This window comes from Carassius carassius, chromosome 31, assembly GCF_963082965.1.
Source record: "Carassius carassius chromosome 31, fCarCar2.1, whole genome shotgun sequence".
Taxonomy (NCBI): domain Eukaryota; kingdom Metazoa; phylum Chordata; class Actinopteri; order Cypriniformes; family Cyprinidae; genus Carassius; species Carassius carassius.
In genome coordinates, this window is record NC_081785.1 from 10,132,281 (window position 1) to 10,153,308 (window position 21,028).

General features: G+C 37.5%; 2 protein-coding genes across 2 annotated transcripts in view; one reads left to right on the forward strand and one right to left on the reverse strand.

Moving 5' to 3' along the window:
- Window positions 1–35: 35 nt before the first annotated feature.
- On the reverse strand, window positions 36–10,702 carry LOC132111505 (multiple inositol polyphosphate phosphatase 1-like). The gene is made up of 5 exons (XM_059518870.1): window positions 10,006–10,702; window positions 9,682–9,873; window positions 7,431–7,528; window positions 5,995–6,125; window positions 36–561 (listed from the first exon to the last, which is right to left on the reverse strand). The coding sequence occupies exons 1-5, from the start codon at window positions 10,598–10,600 to the stop codon at window positions 204–206; spliced, it is 1,374 nt and encodes a 457-aa protein (XP_059374853.1). The 5' UTR covers window positions 10,601–10,702; the 3' UTR covers window positions 36–203.
- A 1,338-nt stretch (window positions 10,703–12,040) lies between these two features.
- LOC132111506 (phosphatidylcholine:ceramide cholinephosphotransferase 1-like) overlaps window positions 12,041–21,028 on the forward strand; it is a 28,764-nt gene continuing 19,776 nt past the window's right edge. Inside the window, exon 1 of the mRNA XM_059518871.1 lies at window positions 12,041–12,298. The gene's annotated coding sequence lies outside the window, so the exon portion shown is untranslated. The remainder of the gene's footprint in view (window positions 12,299–21,028) is intronic.

The following is a 21,028-nucleotide window of genomic DNA, read 5'->3' on the forward strand; positions in this document are numbered from 1 at the left end:
AACACTAGAAAGTATTACTGTGGGGTCATATTAGGATATATATAATTAATATATAAAAATATTTTCTTTCATTTAATGTTCTATCAACAGTAAAATGTTGTATAACCTATTTAAAAGACATTTTGTTTTCCTTTTTGCTAGTTGTTGCTTCTATGAAAATGTCAGTCAACTGGCCTTTGTGATGTGCTGTACATTTATGTTCATTAACTGTTAATTTTACACACAGTCTCTTGGTCACAACCCTCGAGTAGAGCACCGTAGCGTTTCTTCACATCCTCGTACATTGGGACAGGGTCGGTGAGTCCAGGCAAGGTCAAAGATTTCTCATTGAGTCGCACACCCATTCTAATCCCCTCCGGGCATTTATACAGCACTACCAGCAGGTTCGCAGCGTATGGCACAATGTTCCCACTTCTTAATATTCTCTTCTTCTGGGTTGCAAAGTTAGTTGAGCTAAGAGGGATGTCATCCTTGAACAGATCCAGCAAGGAGAGGAGGGGTAACAGGGTCTCAGCATGGCCGACCTGCACTGTCACAGCCTCTGACAGAGCACCATCTGAACTGAGAGAGAGAGAGAGAGAGAGAGAAGATAAACAATAATACAGAATGAAACAGAGAAAACCGATGTATTAGGTTAAAAAATTTGTATTTATCATTATTTTTGGGGATAAATTGAATGCAATTGTATTCAATACAATTCAGCAAAAATCACTATAAAAATAAGAAAATAATCAGAATAAAATCAATAAACATTTAATAGTTTTAGTACTTCCACATTACAAAAAAAAAAAATTATGTTTTGTTTTTATAAACTGTGAATGCTATAAACTGTACTGTAAATATTTTTTTTACATTTTAAACAAGTGTGGTATAACACTTTTTCTACATGCTTTACTGAAGCTCAAACAGTAGAGCATGTCGTTTGCACTGCCAAAGTCATAGGTTCAATTCTCAGCGAACTGAACATGCATGAAATAATTAAAAAATGTATGTTTTCAATGCAGTGCAAGTTTCTAGCTATAAAAGTGTCTGCAACATGCATAAATGTATACTTCAGACGAATTATCATGACCCTAAATGAGAAAAAAAGTCACAAAACACATTAGTGTGTGTCTAGGTACTTATACGTCACTGTGGGTTTTTCCTCCCTAATGTGATCTTTGAAAGAAAAAAATTGAAAAATATATACAGCACATACACATCAAGCTACACATCAATGTCCTTATACTGAGATCAATGAAACAAACACAAAGGGAAATGTGAACAGGGAGTTCACCACTAATCTTGAATATATTGCACAGGAGTACCAGCAATAAACACTTCCTGTTGTGCAGTCATTCATAAAACAGACTGACCATAAATGAGCCTGAGCAGCATTTTCTGAATGTGTAGGTTAAAGTTATTACCTCATAAACATTTAAAAGCTGATGAATCCTGAATAAACACAAACGTACACTGCAAATAGGTCAACCAGTTAGGCAACACAAGCAGAGGGAGGCTGTTTTGTTAATGGTGATGTCAGCACAAAGTAGTATGATAAAGAGTTTTAGCAAACACTATTTAATTATACACTAGACTGACGTGTTTGACTGTTGTGCTTGTGTCTTGCAGCTCGCGCATGACATAGCATTTTACAAACATGATGCTAAAGTAAAAGTAGTTGAACATTTAGTGAATTCCATGGCCCAAAAACACACCCTAACCATATTGTACTTTGAGACTTCTTAGTGTTTAAAATTCATTTTTAATGTTGTCCAACAAAATATAACATATGACTGTTTTACAGTTTTTCTTTGCAAATAAAACATCTGCAAATAGAATTCTTAAATACACAGCTGTAGGGTGATACTTAGAGATGTCTAGGCTAAAAGATTGCTTGGTTGTCATGGATAGGATGTCTCAAATGGACTTGTTTGGTCAAAAATGTACAGTTGTAGAATATACTTACTTGGCCTTATATTGCAGTAACATTATTCTGATGTCAAGCAGTGAGTTTTTAAATAATTTGTTGCCTGGACAAAGATGCTTAGGCTTTTATCACACAGCAGATGTCTGAATATCATAGACAAGAATTTAGATGTGTTAGGGACATTCACATCATATCAGCCTACAGTATTTTAGTATCAAATGGAGTAAAATGTTCTTATTTCCTTCTTGTCTGATGCTATTAGCTACTTTAAAATTTATTTAGTTATGATGAGCATTAAAAAGAGGGGAAAAGCCAGATAAACATCAAGAAAAGACCTGTTTGGTTGGATTTCTGGAACTAGCTAGAGATGGCTATATTATGATTCCGTAAACACTGCATAGAACTTCTGTAAATATTTGTGTGTGTACAGAACACAATTAAAAAATAAAAGCCAAACTAACAACCAAATTTAGCTGCCGTGTGTATGTGGCCAACTGCATTTGAAACCTGTATGGCCATCTTTCCACCATCAAACACAAAAGGAGATGTTTAGCTCAATGTTCAAGCCGCTCTTTTCCAAATTGGGAAACCAATTAATGACTACAAGCTTTCAAGCTCAAAAAAGCAAGCTATAAGTATAAACAATTTGATAGTATGAATGAAATTTAGTGTCATACTTTCAGAAGTATGGCAAAAGTATCTCAGCAAATAAAGTTAGATGAAGTAAAAGAGTAAATGAATATTCTCAAATGAATGAATGGCCAAATGTATACATGTAAATATAAGGACATATACAGGTCCTTCTGAAAAAAATAGCATATTGTGATAAAGTTCATTATTTTCCATAATGTAATGATAAAAATTAAACTTTCATATATTTTAGATTCATTGCACACCAACTGAAATATTTCAGGTCTTTTATTGTTTTAATACTGATGATTTTGGCATACAGCTCATGAAAACCCAAAATGCCTGTCTCAAAAAATTAGCATATTTCATCCGACCAATAAAAGAAAAGTGTTTTTAATACAAAAAAAGTCAACCTTCAAATTATTATGTTCAGTTATGCACTCAATACTTGGTCGGGAATCCTTTTGCAGAAATGACTGCTTCAATGCGGCATGGCATGGAGGCAATCAGCCTGTGGCACTGCTGAGGTGTTATGGAGGCCCAGGATGCTTCGATAGCGGCCTTAAGCTCATCCAGAGTGTTGGGTCTTGCGTCTCTCAACTTTCTCTTCACAATATCCCACAGATTCTCTATGGGGTTCAGGTCAGGAGAGTTGGCAGGCCAATTGAGCACAGTAATACCATGGTCAGTAAACCATTTACCAGTGGTTTTGGCACTGTGAGCAGGTGCCAGGTCGTGCTGAAAAACAAAATCTTCATCTCTATAAAGCTTTTCAGCAGATGGAAGCATGAAGTGCTCCAAAATCTCCTGATAGCTAGCTGCATTGACCCTGCCCTTGATAAAACACAGTGGACCAACACCAGCAGCTGACATGGCACCCCAGAACAACACTGACTGTGGGTACTTGACACTGGACTTCAGGCATTTTGGCATTTCCTTCTCCCCAGTCTTCCTCCAGACTCTGGCACCTTCATTTCCGAATGACATGCAAAATTTGTACAAAAGTCCAGTGCTGCTTCTCTGTAGCCCAGGTCAGGCGCTTCTGCCGCTGTTTCTGGTTCAAAAGTGGCTTGACCTGGGGATTGCGGCACCTGTAGCCCATTTCCTGCACACGCCTGTGCACGGTGGCTCTGGATGTTTCTACTCCAGACTCAGTCCACTGCTTCCGCAGGTCCCCCAAGGTCTGGAATCGGTCCTTCTCCACAATCTTCCTCAGGGTCCGGTCACCTCTTCTCGTTGTGCAGCGTTTTTAGCCACACTTTTTCCTTCCCAAAGACTTCCCACTGAGGTGCCTTGATACAGCACTCTGGGAACAGCCTGTTCGTACAGAAATTTCTTTCTGTGTCTTACCCTCTTGCTTGAGGGTGTCAATGATGGCCTTCTGGTCAGCAGTCTTACCCATGATTGCGGTTTTGAGTAATGAACCAGGCTGGGAGTTTTTAAAAGCCTCAGGAATCTTTTGCAGGTGTTTAGAGTTAATTAGTTGATTCAGATGATTAGGTTAATAGCTTGTTTAGAGAACCTTTTCATGATACGCTAATTTTTTGAGACAGGAATTTTGGGTTTTCATGAGCTGTATGCCAAAATCATCAGTATTAAAACAATAAAAGACCTGAAATATTTCAGTTGGTGTGCAATTAATCTAAAATATATGAAAGTTTAATTTTTATCATTACATTATTGAAAATAATGAACTTTATCACAATATGCTAATTTTTTGAGAAGGACCTGTATACTTATTTGTGGATACACTCAACCGTCTAGTTTAATGACACACAACCTCCTCACACCCAAGTTTGCTTAACTTTTGGTATGAAATTCAAACATAGAAAAGGGTGTTTAACAGACCCAAGAGAATGATGAATAGGAGGATTACTGGTTATTACACAAGAGAATTATATCACTCTAGTACCGGTTCAGATGCTGTGTATTCAGTGTAATGTGGCGTGTAATGGCTCTGTGTGTGAAGTGGGCAGTGGGTGTGAGGCCGTATTTGTGGTATGACGCTAGTAAGGCTATAAATTTAACAAGAAACATTGTTTTTAGTTTTTTTGCATTTGCGACTGCACTTTAAATAGATATGTGTGCATTTTCAGGTCACCAGCATACTCCATCACCTTAAAAGACAGAACACAGTACCTTCAAACATCTACAGGTACACATTACCTCTAACCGGTGTGCAACAATATTCAGACATTATTAGAGTAGAACTCTGAATTTCAAATCTCAATTGGTCTAGAGATAAAAGTTTCTTCTAAAAACATACACTATCATTCAAAAGTTAGGGGTTGGTAAGATTTTAAAAAGACTTTTTATTTATTTATGTAGTTTCTTATCCTTACCAAGGCTGCATTAAAAATACAATAAAAACAGCAATACTGTGAAATATTATTACAATTTAAAATAACTGTTTTATATTTTTTTCCAGTGATGACAAAGCTGAATTTTCAGGTGCCACTTCTCCAGTCATCAGTGTCAAATGATCCTCAGAAATCATTCTAAAATGCTGCTTTGGTGCTCAATAACATTTATTTTGTTTTGTTTGGATTTTTGCATTTGCAACTGCGTTCAAATAGATATTTTACTGGTTATCTTTCTGGCTCCATTCACACATAGTATTTGGGATTGATAATGATGTTTGCTATAAGGTTTATCATTCAGTAGCAGGAATGAATGAATTAAACAATGACAGATGGTGACAGAAAAGGAGGATGACATGTAACATTATTAGTAACTGACAACAAAGAACAACCGAAACATGTGTCTCTAATGTTGGGGCTTCACTAAGCCCTTTTAAGGGGCCTTCCGTCTCCTTTAAAACCACATATGGCAAGTTTTGGCTCCTCCCCGTCTTTAAGTCAGCATTATTAAGCATTTTCTTCAGTCTGCAGAGGTGCAGCGTTAGCGCCGGAAGCAGAGGGCAAGGTGTGTGCATTTACTGATATATTGTTACGATATCTGCATCTGCGCAATGCTTTGTCATAAATGCAGTTTACATAGCATGAAATTTCCATTGAAAAGAGTTAATAAAGAGTTTTGCAACCAACTCTTTCTCCCTTTAGCTCTTGTGAATTGGTCTCTTAGCTGAAAGACTAAACAGAGACACAGGGTGAAACGGACTTCCCACGACACCCTCACAGCTCCCCACTAGCTTTTTAAACTCCAGTGCTGTCTGTTGATCTTATTCAATTACTTCTCAGCCATAATAACTGATACTGCTGTGAAAGAAGGTATCAGATTCTATTCTTTCTCAGAAAAGAGAGCTGGTCCCTGCCTCTTTCGTGGGACAATAAAATCCCTCAAGCCCATTGTGAAACAAAAATAAAAAGTTTTAATTTAAGAAACAGAAGCACAATGGCAAATAAATATAGATGGATTTTTGAATAAAATAGAAAATGTATTAGATTTTTCTTATATGCATTATATAAACACAAGAGAGATGTCACTGCTCTTACTTGATCTGATCTACAACTTGGTCAAGACGATGGAAAAGATCATGGAAGAGGATGCAGCTAGACTTGCTGTTGATATCATGCCCATAGCTTCGCTTCCAGTACTGTTTCAGGTCACCAGCATACTCCATCACCTTAAAAGACAGAACACAGTACCTTCAAACATCTACAGGTACACATTACCTCTCACCGGTGTGCAACAATATATTTAGACATTATTAGAGTTGCATTCTGAATTTCAAATCTCAATTGGACTAAAAATAAAAGGTTCTTTTCAAAACATACACTACCATTCAAAAGTTTTACTGTTTCAGTATAACTGTTTTATATTTTATTCCTGTGATGGCAAAGCTGAATATATATATATATATATATTATTAATGCAGCTGTGCTACTTCTGAACTGTGTGTAAATATTTCAGTAATTTAGATATTTATATTCGCTTTAGTCTTCACCATGGCAACAAATAATTAATATTTAAAGACTTAATAAGCTATTTATTTTCAAACTATTACATTTAGCAGACGCTTTTATCCAAAGCGATATACAAGCGTGCATTCAAGCTAGGCCTATACATTATTTACCAGTATATGTGTTCCCTGGGAATCAAACCCATGACCTTTTCCGCTGCTTACACAATGCTCTACCCCTGAGCCACAGGAACAACGTCAACTTAAAACTTTTTCAGTTACTCGTTAGTTAACATGAAATAAAAATCACTGCATTTATTCATCTTAATTCATGTTAATTTCAAATTAATATCAAATGTTGGGTCTGCTAATATTATTTAATGGCACTAACATGAAATTTTTTTATTAATCAACTTTAACAAATAATATTCACTAATGCAAGTTAGCTCTTCCATATTGTTAGTTAATGTTAACCTGCTTTAACTAAAGAGAACTTATTGGACATTGTAAAGAGTTACCTATTATTATTTTGTTAATCTGAACTTAAGTCTTTTGTACTCTAATCTTGAAACAATTGTTAACTTTATATTTTTAAATAAAGTCTTTCTTTAGTAAAAGATCTTTCATATAAAGTTATTGAGCCTGTTTTTTTACTCACTAAATTCTGTATTGTGGTAAAAATATGCCGAGATAAAAGCTTCAACGACTATTGTGAAAATTTGATACCATCACATACCTAATGTACATTCAATAGGACTATAAATAATTACATAATTAGCCTATTAAATATGTCTAAAGTTATATAAATTATATAAAAACCTTGTGTACTGTTTTTATTCTTATAAATTAAATAATCATGTTTGTAAATGTCTCCTTATATCCTCTTATTAAGTTAAAACGCATCATTTTAAAAATGTGTGCCTCTACATTTTTTTTATGTGCTCTTTGGCAAAAGATAAGCATTAAGTACATAAGTATACTATATGTAAGAATTGTTTTTGTTTCAGAAGATCTGCACTGTTCCAGTACCTGTGCATCTTCCTCGTCAAACAACTGGCACCAGGGTGAGTTCAGATCATGGATAGTAAACTCATATGCACACAGAAAGAAAGCTGCTTCCACTGAATCTGTGAAGCAAAATAAATAATTAAGACAATGTGTCATTTGCTAACGCATTAGACAGTAGACCAAATTACACAGTAAATTGTACATTTCTTTATGTAATGTTATTTTGTTGTTATGTCTTGATATTTGATAAAAATGTGTTGGTGTATATGTCAATATTTTTGCACTTTCACTGCCATCTAATGGTCATACCAAAGACTGCAGAAATTCTTTCCATCTCTCACTATCTCTCACTCACTGTTTGTGCATTGATATACAACTGCTGACCGCAGCAGATCAAGTGAGCAGCCTTGACCTCTAAACTCTTTAAGAAAATCCTGCTTCATCGACTGTGGAATGGTTTTCTTGCTTTTGTGCTTCTCATTGCCAAATGTTCCCGTCTTAATTCTATTCTTGAGAATAAAAGAATTGCCAAATAGAAGTATTTTAACCCTCATAAGGATACATATTTCAACAGGTCAATGAATGTGTGTGTGTGTCTGCTGAAAAAGCAAACTTTGCATAGAGATTTTTTTTCTGTGGCTATCTAACATATCGGACATCTTAGTGCTGTGGTTGCAATACATATGTAAAATTTTGAACTTTGGAAGCCCAGCCCTGTTAACCACACTTAAACTTATGCATTTGGCAGACGGTTTTATCAAAAGCGACTTACAGTACATTCAGGCTATACATTTTTTACCTAACATGTGTTCCCTGGGAATCAAACCCACAACCTTTTGCGATGCTAACACAATGCTCTACCACTGAGCCGCAGGAACACTCAACCAGTCAGAGTTGCAGACTTGGAATTTCTTAATATTTTAGATTTCCGACCATTTTAATTTGTAGATTTTCTTTTTATTTATAAATAATCTCAAGAATTTCTAATCCATTTACATGATGCTTTACATGCATCCTCACGTCACATAAATATTTGAAAAGGCAAACAATGGTAATTGCTAGAACAATTATTTTTCTGTCTTCAGGTTCTCATCTAAAAATGTTTCTTTTATATATTAGTCTCACATGCTACCAGGAAGGAAGTGTGTGTCATAATATGCTGATGTGCAAAGATTTGTGGTTGCAATAGTCTCCATCCATGTCAGTTTTATTGGCCAAGGTCCACCCATGAGGCCATTAGACCGACATGTCAAACAACCAATCACAGTTTGTATCATTTCAGCATCACGTTTTGGGGCATGGAAATGTCGTCACAATAACAGACCAGTGTGTAAAACTCTCTGACGTATTTTAAAGATTCTATGCCATGAACTTTAAATATTTCACATACTTTTGACAATCCAGCATTTAGTTGATCCTGACAAGTGTTCATCCTAACAGTTCTAAACTAGGCAGCTTTCTTCTTTCATAAGGGGGTTTGACACCACGTCATCTTTGTTTCCATGTGGAACATTAAAGAACGCGACACACACATCTCCCAGAAATCCTGTATAATTCAACCAATCCAATGACAACTTCGAAACTCCTGAAGTGTTTCCACTTTTGTGTCCCATATGCATCAGACGTTCAACTAACACTCCGTAGGCATGACGTCTGAGGCTGAGACTATAGTTGCACGGGCATTACATTTAGAGGGAACTGAATTTGCAACATTTTTTCTGAAAAAATGGTAGTACTGGTAGTACAACAGCTCTTTCCATAAAACAAATCCAACATATCAAATTAAAGCAGTCTGCAAAGTTAAGATGCTCAAAGTTCAATTCAAAGGGAGATATTTTCTTTTAAAGAAATCGTTGTTTAAGGACTACAAAAAAAGGCTGGTAGGGACTACAACAATCTTCTTCCTAGGTTTGTGACATCACTAACCCCGATGTTTACATAAACCCTGCCCCCAACATGCCACTACCAGTAATGGTAAGGGGACGTGACAAACAGACCATTAAACTCATTTGAGATACATCAGGGCTGTACAGACCAATCAGCGTATGACATCAAAACCCGGCGAAATCGATTTAAAAGCCTAAAGAGTCGTCTGCTCTCCAATCACTCTTGCGGTACTTTGATGTCATACGCCAATCGGTCTGTACAGCACCGATGCATCTCAAACAAGCCTATTATCTAACTGCACAGCAACATTTTCGACACTGCTTTATTTTAGCATTTGTGACTGTGTAAAAAGGTCATGATCATATTACTGTAAGTCATCACTGACCAACGGTGATGCTGGCGTAAGGGACCTTCAGCCTGTCAGCCATTTTCTCCATTACACTTTTCATCTCAGGGCCTTCTTTAAAACGTTTCACCTCCTCCAAGGCACTCTTGTTGTTCTCCACTTCTTTCACAAACCGTTCACACTGGTCAAAGTAACGCATTAAAGCGTCATTAACAGCAGGTTCCAACTCAGCTAGAAAATGAAACAAATAAATGCATTTAAAAAATAAAACATGATGGCCTTAGCATAGTGTTGTCAAACGATTAATCGTGATTAATAATGATTAATATAGACTTAGTGCAGGGCTGGGTCCTCAAGCATTACCCTCTGTGCCGAGTCCTTCCATTAGTCCCTCTCTGAAAGCAATGGTGCTGTTCACACACCTGTGCTTGGAGCTGGTGGTCAGTTTCACGCGTCCGTGACGCACATTGTCCTCTGTCAGCAAAGAAGGGAACCATTTGATGAGTCTCTGCGCCAGGTGCCTGTGATCCGCACGGCCCTTGTCCACCAGTCGCCCGTCCATTTCATCAGTGTACCACATCTTCCACTGAGACTTTATCTCTGAAAAACCATTTAAGTTGCCGGTTGCATCACGCATGACGAGATCATAAAATTCGCGCATCTTCTGAATGTTTTTAGTGGTCGGGTACCTCGTCCCGTGCCGGACTATAGCTGTCAAATGAATTTCGCTGCATTTCGAGGGAGGCAGTGTCACAAGGGAATTGTTTGTGGCTAAAAGATCGCCGATTAAGTACGTGTTGACCTCTTCGTAGCGACCTTTGGAGCCAAAATACTTGGCGATCGCTGGAATGCTATTTTTTGGGGACGAGTGGATGCTACAAGAAGACATTAACGCCCAGTAACTTATAATACAATGAAAAAGAACAAAGAATATGGTTGTTACCGCTTGTTTGGCCATTTTTGTGTTTTGGGGTCCGTTGCTCGGTCTCCTTTTGCGCAACTGAAAGGTTACTCATTTCAATCAGACTTTACCCGCAGCTGATGTTTGCGGATGTTTACACTGAGGACCTCAGAGATGTTGGCCAAATAGTAGCTTTCCCTGGTATTCTGCTTTCTCTGTCTCTGCATTTTGTGCTGGTTGCGCTGGTCTTGACAAATAGTAAAATAAATGAAACCAGCGAAATTACGAGAATTAATTGAAGTCAATAGACATGTCATAGAAATTCATATATTCTATGCTCTGAATACCTTAGAAAACAAAAATCTTTAAGTGACGTGAAATCGGTAACAACCATTAAAAATATATATATATATTTGACAATATTATTAATACTTAAATGTTTCTGCACTATATATGGGTTTGTTTTGGTTGTAGTAGGACTAAATAAATATGTATGTTACTATATGATTAATTACTGTGCCATAAAAAAAACGATATCTATTATGTTTATTCAGTAAGAAAACAAGTTTACCACACGCATTATATCCAACACTAGAAATACATTTTGAATCATTTGAAAACAGTTAATTTATTTAACATCTTGACTTCATTTTATTAATGCTTTTGTTTTGTATTATTTATTTATTGTTACATACATCTATAAATTGTGCTTTGCGTGTAATGTCACCTCTTTGTACGCAATGTTGATATTCTCTGTACTACTACTAATAATATTACTTATGAATGGGAGAAACTGCTATGTGCAATATGCTGTTTGGTAATGTTATTGCGTCACTGCAGTTGCCGTTAGAAGTTTCGGTTTCCATAGAAACCTGATATTCACGCTTATGACGGCACATGCGCATTGGCTGGTCTAGCCTGAAAAACAAGCTTTTTTAAAACGCTATTTGAACATAAATAACAAGATTTATGGTGCAGTTCATTTCATATTTGGTTGCTGATTTTAAATATGTAATTTAATTGTGAGGTCAGTCGGCAGTTTTTGAGATTTCAGGATTCCCAATTCAGTTAGAAAATGAAACATTTGTGGTTTCACAACTTGTGGTTGCAATTATGGCCGCCGAGTGAACAGTTTTTTTTTTTACAAGCACAAGCACACTGTGCATTTTAGATGTCATTCTGAAATAACAAACACATACATCCTAAATATACTTTATATCAGTTACATAGTTATAGAAAAAAAATATTATAGCCATATATAAAATGTGTCACCTAATTCGGTCAAGTAGCCCACTTTCACTGATTGAATTCCTTTAAATTAATTATTTTCATTAAACCAACCCCATATTTTTAATAGGCTGTATTTAATGTTGACACTTATATCCAGATTAATCCAGTGCTCCATTCTGGTTGGACCTAGAAGAAGGGGCGGGGCGATGAGTACTACGTCACGGGCAGTGGGACAAGATGGGACCCCCCCACCCCCACCCCCTTCTCCTTCTTCTTCTCGCAGGTCCGACGGCTTTAATCCGCCCACTGACGCGCACGTTTCCAGTATACGCGGCTAAAACACCAACCCATCGCACAGTTACACTAGTGTTCTGACGGGGATTTATCACGCGACAGAGGGATTGTAACGTTAGGAGAGGCGTGTTGTTTTGGCCTGGATCGGGATCGCGTCCGCGTCGGATTGCCTCTCCTCAGGATCGGACCGATCGGACAAGCTACAAGTCTTTGGAAAAAAATAACAACACGGTGAGTTCGACTCAACGAAGCTGTTGATCTTTACTCCCAGGCCTCTCTAGGAACACGTTTCTTGTATTGTAACGTCTATTCGTCCTCTATAATAACCGCCCACTGTGGACTAACGTTAGGGGAATTTATTTTCCACTAGGATCGAGTGATCATTTGCTGTGTAATCTCTCTTTAATCGCTTGCCTAATCATCTGTCCAGCTCTAAATGATCGTTTCTAAAGTTAAAGAGTTGCTATAACATGACACACCGAGAGGGAATGGTAACGTTAGCTTTTGCCTCGTATTAATGGAAAGCGCGTGATCTCGATGGCCGTAATAAAGTGTAACGCAGTTCTCGCGCCAGACGCGTCAGTTGGACGAGGACCGTAACAATTTATGTCAAAGTGCTTCGTGACAGCCGGTGTCCTGTCATTTTATCTTACCCGTCAGATATGATGAGCCTAGTGCGAAAAAGTGGATGATTTAAATTTGTAAGAGGCTGAGTGGCCCACATGTTGCTTTATGGGGTTGTTGTTTACGCCAGGGGTTCTTAACCTTTTTGATGTCGGGGCCCAAATTTTACAGTACAAAGTGGCCCAGGGCCCAATCAAATATTAGCACTGTATTGGTTTATTGATCTCCGCCTTGGTTTGATTTGTATTCAATAACTAAATGAAATCCACTTACAGTTTAACAGTTTATTATTCATGTGTATATAAACCTGCACATAAACAAGATGTAAAACACACAATTCAAGGAACAAATCAATCTGCATCAAGAACAAAATTAAAAGGCTCAAGTCAGGCATATTAACACAAAAAAATCAGTAAGATTTGACAGATTTTACTTACAAATAAATAGCATTTATAAAAAATAAATAAAAACAATAAAATGTTTTTCTAAAATAAATGAAAAAAATATTTTTCAAAATAAATAAGTTATAAATGAAAATTGAAATAAAGTGCTAATGAAAAAATCTAGACGCACTGACAGACCGCTCCTGGAACGCACTGACAGACCTCAGCCGCATGCAGTGTGAACACTGGAATCCATTAACATGGGTGCGTAAAAAAAAAAATGCAACGCATACGCACTTCAGACGGAGTATGTGTGAAACAGCCGTAATTCAGCGCGTGCAGCACAGAAAAAATAGACTTGGTACAGGCGGATCAAAAGCACAGCATTAGGATTCGCGAGACCACGTGATTTGCCAGTCCAACACTACAGCCTATGGTCCAACATTGTTTTTCTTGATTTCTGTGTGATCTAACATGGTTGGCTAAATGTTAATGTTTTGTCCGGTTTAATTATGTTTATTCCAGTCATGCAACTCCTGCAGTTAAACTCCACACCACTTTCTTTTTTTAATTGTCCTTGTAAAAAGGATCTGTGGTGTCATATAATAATGTGAGGTTTTTCAACTTTAAGGATGAACCTCTTGTCATTTATTACTGGCCGCATGAATATAGTAATGTGAAATATGATTGAGTCTGCACAGGGTGTTTATTTTTAAATGCACATTATTTTTTTTACCTCTATTTTGTATTTGCTGTGCGGTTTGGACGCAGGGTGCGTCAGAAGTAGACTAGGCGGCTATCTTTAGCGAAGCGGCGCGGAGAGCTACTTCTGGGACGCTTTTGAAAAGTGCCGCAGAGCGTCTGATGTAAACACAAGCATAGACTAGAGTGACCGTGATCAGCTCCGGTAGCCGCGTCAGAGCCGTAACGCGCCGCAGATGTGTGCAGTGGAATTCAGCGGTGAAACAGGTGTGACTTTTGCTTCAGGCTACGGTTGACTGAGTGTCTTCTTCTGCTAATTAGCGTTTTTTAAACAACTGAGGAATTACTGCCACTAGTGGTGGGATGGTGTATTGTAACTGTCTCATGGATAACAGTGGTCATTCTGTTGTCTTCAATTGATAACTTGTTTGGTCTCGCGGCCCACAGGTGAAAAACGTAAAGTTTTTTTGTGGCCCTCCAGGTGGCGCTCATGGCCCAAGCGTGGGCCGTGGCCCTATGGTTAAGAATAGGTGGATTATGCAGTCCGATTTAACATGTCCTGTTTAAAATCGTTGCCAAATATGCCACCGAACGATAAAGGGATTGTTCACTCTAAATGTTAAATTATGTGTGAGAAGTATTCGATGACTTTCAAAGGGTCACTTAAAAACTATTTCTGCATGTAATCTTCTGCGCACAATAAACCGGTTTTCGTTGTAGTTATCATTTTAAAGACGTTTTATACTAAACACTAACAATTTTCTGCGTCAAAACTACGTCGTAAGTTGTGTGTAGTAAGTGCAGGCTGCGGCGTAGCCGGACGTGGACCTCTCCAAGATGTCACAGCGCCGAACTGCAAGTGCTGTGATTGGTCTGCTGGTACCCTTCCCTCTGTATGAATTGAGTTTTGTGTGTGTTTTGCACTTTAATATATTTTGCTATGGTACAAGTCCTTGTGGAGATTGAAAGAATACCATCTTCTGCTTTACCTTTGTCGTCTCTTTTTTTTGTAGTGTTCAAAAGAACAGTATCAAAGAAATGGTCTGTACTTTGATATTTATTTGCTGCCGTCACGGCTGATGGATACTGTAGACTAGCGGTTTGCATGTGTACTGCACGTCGATGTCTGACGCAGAAGTATAAATTAGCCTTTACTATTCTCTCTGAAAACAGCCAAGCTCCTGGAGGCATGCCATGGGAGGAGCTAAAGAGTTTGCCATGGGAGGAGCTAAAGAGCGAGCACTTATGCTGCATTCACACCATGTTGTAATTACGGTGATTTTGAGATATCATACAATGTGCAAATCCAGCATTGATCTGGGCCTTGTTTATAAAACATTTGTCACCAAAACGACTGGAACAAACACACTTGCGAAACTCTGTTGCTGCCCTGGAAAAACAAACGGCATCCACTGTTCAGTTAATGCTGGGTTCTTTGGGAAGCTGAACAAGGTTATCTTTCCCTCACATGCCAAAACACACTTCTTTGAAGGCGTTCTTCCTGTCCTGTGCAGCGCTGTCGACAACTTCCATAACCCAAATGAAACCTGTTGATGCACTGCTCTTGCACTCGCTCTGGTTGCTGTGTGTGTGCGCTCTTAGGGGAGAAGTGCCCATACAAGGAATTTCGCCCTTAATGATGTCATGAAGGGCCATGCTTGAAAATAACTTTCCGAGACTTATACAAACCCAGACGTAGTGTATTTGGCACAGAAATACCAAAGGCACTAGAAGGCAAGCGTGAAGCATCAGAATGCATTAAATAGCATTAGACACCCCCAGCCCTTTAACATAGATTGCTTCAAGCCAAACATTGTTACAGTGTTGTTCCAAATCTGTATTATTTTCTATCATCCTGTCTTCTTGTGGGAATAAAAAAAAAAAGATTTTAGAAAAACACTTCTTTTCCATACTTTTCCATAAACTGAAAATGAATATTGACTGAGTCTGTTATTCTGACCGACTTCTCCTTTTGAAAAAGAAAGTCATATGCGTTTTTAACAACAAAAGAGTGAGCAGAAGACCAAGTACTCATTTTGAGGCAAACTATTACTTTGAACTCCAGGTCTGTTGAAATGGTGGCAGGCAAAATATTATTTGTCCCCGACTTCAGTGAATTATTTGCACTCTGAATCCAGATACAGTTGAGTAAGACCTATCTCACATGAACCTCTCTAGATATTCATCTCGGATTGATTAATATTTGTCAACTTCAGCTGTAAAACTACTGCTGTGTCTTCAGTTGAGACTTAATTTACTGCCAGCAGTAAAGACTTTGACCTTGTGCTCTCTGTTTTACATGCAGAATATCTGGAAGAGAATATTGACCTGTCGAAAGGCTGTAAAACCACATCGTTTTGATAAGAGAGTTAAAACAGTTTGTCTTAAGCCACATAGACGGTTGCTTGATCTTTTTGATGGAATGGAGAGAACAAAATCTGGAGTCAGATGTTTTCTGTGTTGTTGTGATAGCCACAATTTTGTAGTTCGAATGCTTACAGTGCTCTGTCTAAAGAAGCACAAGAGTGCCTAAACTGCTTTTTTTTCTCTCTCTCAGGAATGATATGAAACTGGGCCACATAATGGAAGCCATATAGTGTGAAAAAATGTGTTTCTAATTACTGGGAAGGAGAGCAGAAAAGAGGGAGATAACAAAATGCTCACATTGGTGTGTTTCACATATAGGCTTATTTTAAGAAAGATAAATATCTGATTTATCTCACCAAATATTTCTAATGTGCGATCATATTAAGACGTTTGTCTGTGAGATCTGCGAGATCTCTCATCCGCGCAGTGGAGGCTGTCTGTCAGTCACACACACACACACCACAACGAGCGCGGCGCACGCACAGACATAACAGTATGAAAACTTTAATTTTTAAGGTTTAATCACACAACATTTCTTCCATGTTTTATTTTTTATAGTAAATCCTAGGGCTGCACGATATTGGGAAAAATTACATTGTGATATTTTATTTTTCTGCGATATATATTGCGATATGAAATCTAATCAATTTTTTTCTTACAAACGAAAATGGGGTGAGCACACTTACACTCTCATTTTAAATGATTTAAACATCGACACCATCGTGTCAATTGATTAATATGCGCGAGGGAGAGAGAGCAAGACAGCGCTCGTGTTGTTTGAAGACGTTGAGCATGCGGCCGAGGCTTGCTCTCTCACTCTCTCTCTCTCGCATGCGCGCTCTCTCTGGCCCATACAGTTAATGAATAACGGATCAACTACGACAGCCTACATCGCACATCCTGCGATGTGACTATCGTGGATTCGTACATCGCGATATGCGATAAATCCCCTTTGTTTACCAAAAAATAAGTTAATTTTCAATAATTAAAAGATAAATTAAATTAATGTTTTATGTGTTTAATGTTTAATTGGCATCTCAGAAAATGCTTTATTTAAAACCCCAACTGAATGGCACTTAAATGCACTTAATTCATCTGTCAACTTTATTGTGATTGTTCACAGTACAAGTACAGACAGAGAAACAATGGGTAATAATTAAATGTTTATTTTTGATGTATGCATTGCATTCTATGCATTTAAAAAATACAAATATTTTTTTCTAAAAAAGGAAACTTAGTTGTTCATTTTAAAAGACCCAGGAGTCTTATTTTCTCTTGCATAATTAATATTGCACTTTAATTAAGCAAAAACACATTTTATCCGATTACTCGATGGAATTTTTGGTAGAATACTCGATTACTAAAATATTCGATAGCTACAGCCCTAGTGGTTTTGCAATGAATGTATGAGGATGTGGAGTCATTGTAGCATGTCTTTTCAGTTTCTTTCTTTCCTTATCTGTCTTTAGTGGTTTCTCTTTCTTTCTATCTCTGTTTTTCTTTTTTACTCAGACACACATGCTCTTGTCCCTGTTTTTTTCCTATCATACAATTTGTCCTACTTAAAGTGAAATGTCATATACAGTCTAATTATAGGAAGAGGTCTGTATTTTTATCATCATTATCCCAGCGAGGTTAATAACAATGTTCACAAGCAGGGCCTTAAATTCATGGGACCCACTACATAAACACTATATCATAGAAGACATTATTAGGTCCCCTCTGTTGTCACAGGCCACAAGTTAAAAGTGTATGTTTCTGGGGAATGTTTCTCTACTTTTTTAGTAATCTTGTTTGTTTCACTTTTTCCATCTGTTTTAGTCTTTTCTAAAGCAGTGCAAACAAACGGCGACTGTACCTTGCATTTGCATTTGTAGGAATGTTAGTAAAGCATCTATTAGTGCATTTAGATGGCAGGTGGTGTTTTGATGTGGTTTTAAGGACAAAACTCTAGAGTATTCCAGCAGTGTTTTCAACCAGTTAATGCACTGATTACACACTTCATCACATGCATGAAAATACACGATTACTGTACTCCGTGCATATTAAGGAGGTTAAATATCAGAATTTAATCTTATTAACAATACATGCAGACTAAAGTACTGGCACAGGGTGAGTATAATGAGGTAATAACAACTAAGCATGTTTTGGGAGACCTGATCAGCCCTCAAAGATCTTTTAATATCTGCCCTTTACGGAATAAATCACCAAAATGCATTCACTATCCCTCGGTTTATGGCACAGAAGCAGTGTTAATTTTGCCAGGCATTTTTGATTTAGTCTTACTCTTAGTCTTGAGACGAAAATGTTTAATAGTCTTAGTCACATTTTAGTCATTTGAGTCTTTCATAGTTTTAGTCTAGTTTTAGTCGATGAAAAGTCATTGCATTTTTGTCAACTTTTAATCAATAGTTTTAGCCAAACTGTAGTTACCAAAATTTATTTTGGTAGCTATTTTATATGTAGTTTTCAAATTAAAATACTCATTAATTCTTCTCTCTTTAGACCAAATCAATTAAGCTTATGAGGAATTTGAATCAAGGACTGAATTTGGAAAATCTTGAATACATTATGACAAGTTAATCGACAACGAATTGTGACTCCCGGGAAAAAATGGGACATCTGGTCACCTTATCCCTACCCCTTCGGGTGCTGAGGCCATTGTTTCAGATCGCTAGTTCGCGTTTTATTAATCTATCCATCCACTACGGCTGCTATACTGACTAGATATGCAAATGGCCCTTATCTGATCGCAATCCAATGACAGGGACGCATATTTTGAAGGACAATAGCCTATAGGATGCAATTTGAAGTCCTCAAATAACATTATAGTCCAGTCTCGTCTAGTTAACGAAAATGCAGCATAAATTTCATCATAATTTCGTCATACGATTTTATTTTTAGCTCGTCAACGTCTCGTCTCACAGAAAAAATTTTCGCTAACGAATATTTTTCGCCGTCGTCTTCGTTAATGAAATTAACATTGCACAGAGGACTGTGTGTTATTGTAATTTGAATTATAAAGATTACACCATGAGATGTTTCACTCTATGCACACTAATGGCAGTTTGGTATCGATGTGCCTGTATTTATGGATGTGTCTGTTTTTGTTCTGTATGCTATAGTCAGTGCAAGGTAAATAGTGTAAGCCAAAGCAAAGGTTTACAATAAACTATCCAGGGTTTACACTACATTACCTTTACTTGTTGTTTGTTTATACAAATGAATTGTGTGCTATTGCAAGCTTGATTAAAAGAAACCACATGTAGGAGGAAAAGTGGAATAGAAAAAGAGAATAAGGAAGAGACGATTGGAAATGTGTAGAAATTAATTTAAATTCAGTGGAGTCCTTTGCGGTTGAGTTATTAAATTCTGAATGTGTGAGCTGCAGGGAGGAGTTGTGATTTCTGGGAAAAATGTAAAGTTATGTAGAGGTCAGATAGTTCCTGCTTAGGGGATGGTTAGGGAGAGCATGCATACTAATAAGGTTAATTAATAAAAACATTTAATGTGCAAACAGGAAGAGGTGAGGTTATGGGAGTTTGTTCCTAGTTGCAGGTGTTTAGAGGAGCTGGGTAGAAAGACAACCTTGCAAAGGTCACAGAAAGAGGAGTACGTGTTTTGCATAACAACAGTTCAATTGTATTTAATTTCAAGGTGTGAGAAAATAAAGTACTGTATTTTGGTGATTAGAGAATCAGACAATACATTTTATTTTCCACATACATGGGGCGTGTGTGGGAACCACAAGACTTAAGCAACAATGGACAGCTTTCAGAAATGTTTTTCTTTAAAGGGGTGATATGATGCTTTTTTAAAGATCATTATTTTGTGTAACAGAATATGTTGACATGCTTTAATGTTTAAAAAACACATGATTTTTAAAATCCTGTACATTATTATAGTTCCTCTTTGCTCCGCCTCTCTCAAACACATAGTTTACTACAAAGTCCCTCCTTGTAACAAGCTCAGTCTGCTGTGATTGGCCAACTGACCCAGTGCATTATGATTGGCTGCAAGCACTCGTCGGAAATGTAACGCCCGTAATCGCAAGCTTAATCTTTCAAAATAAATGTAAAGACCGTTACTAATGTCCTTTGTTTTACCGTCAGTTCAAGCCTGAAAGGAAAACATAGTTGCGTGACACACAGTGATGAAGGTCATATGTGTTTGCAGTACACAAAGCCATGGACGGTTAAAACAGCTGACTCCACTGTGTGACCCTGTTTCTATCTCTCTCATGCACATACACGTGCACGATGCACAAAACTCAGCATTTGAACAATCAATAGCAAATACTTAAACTATTAACAAAACATACTTACAGTAGCTGATTCAGAAGTGCCAGATTGTCGTAGCAAAGTCAGAATTACATCTGCTCCTAGGTACATGAAATGGTCGTCCATAAAATGCGTTGCTGTTCTGTTGTAAGTAATCTTAAAGATTCCTAAATACATCTACTTTCTGAAGGCCAAATAAAGTGATTTTGATTTCGCCTAGATACAAACAGCATCTATCTGACATGGCTGCCTCAACATTAACTGCGATAACTGAAACCACGCTGCCTTTCTTTGCGTGAACATTTGGGCGGCATTACGCAAATATTTCCACATAGCGCATGTTTGAATGAGTCTTAACTTTGATAAAGAATATCTATTTGGATTTGAGACTTTAGTCTTTGAAACTTTACAGATCTTCTTCATGCACCAATAGCTTGGGACACTCCAAAGAGAATGAAAATCGCATCATATGACCCCTTTAAGGAGCAAGGAGAGCACCAAAACAGTGTTGATGTCTTAGTCTTGGAAGCGCTGATGAATTAACCTGTGCTGTAACTTGTTTCTGAAGTCTGTAATTTCCTCATGCAGGGCTGGTAGAGCAGAAA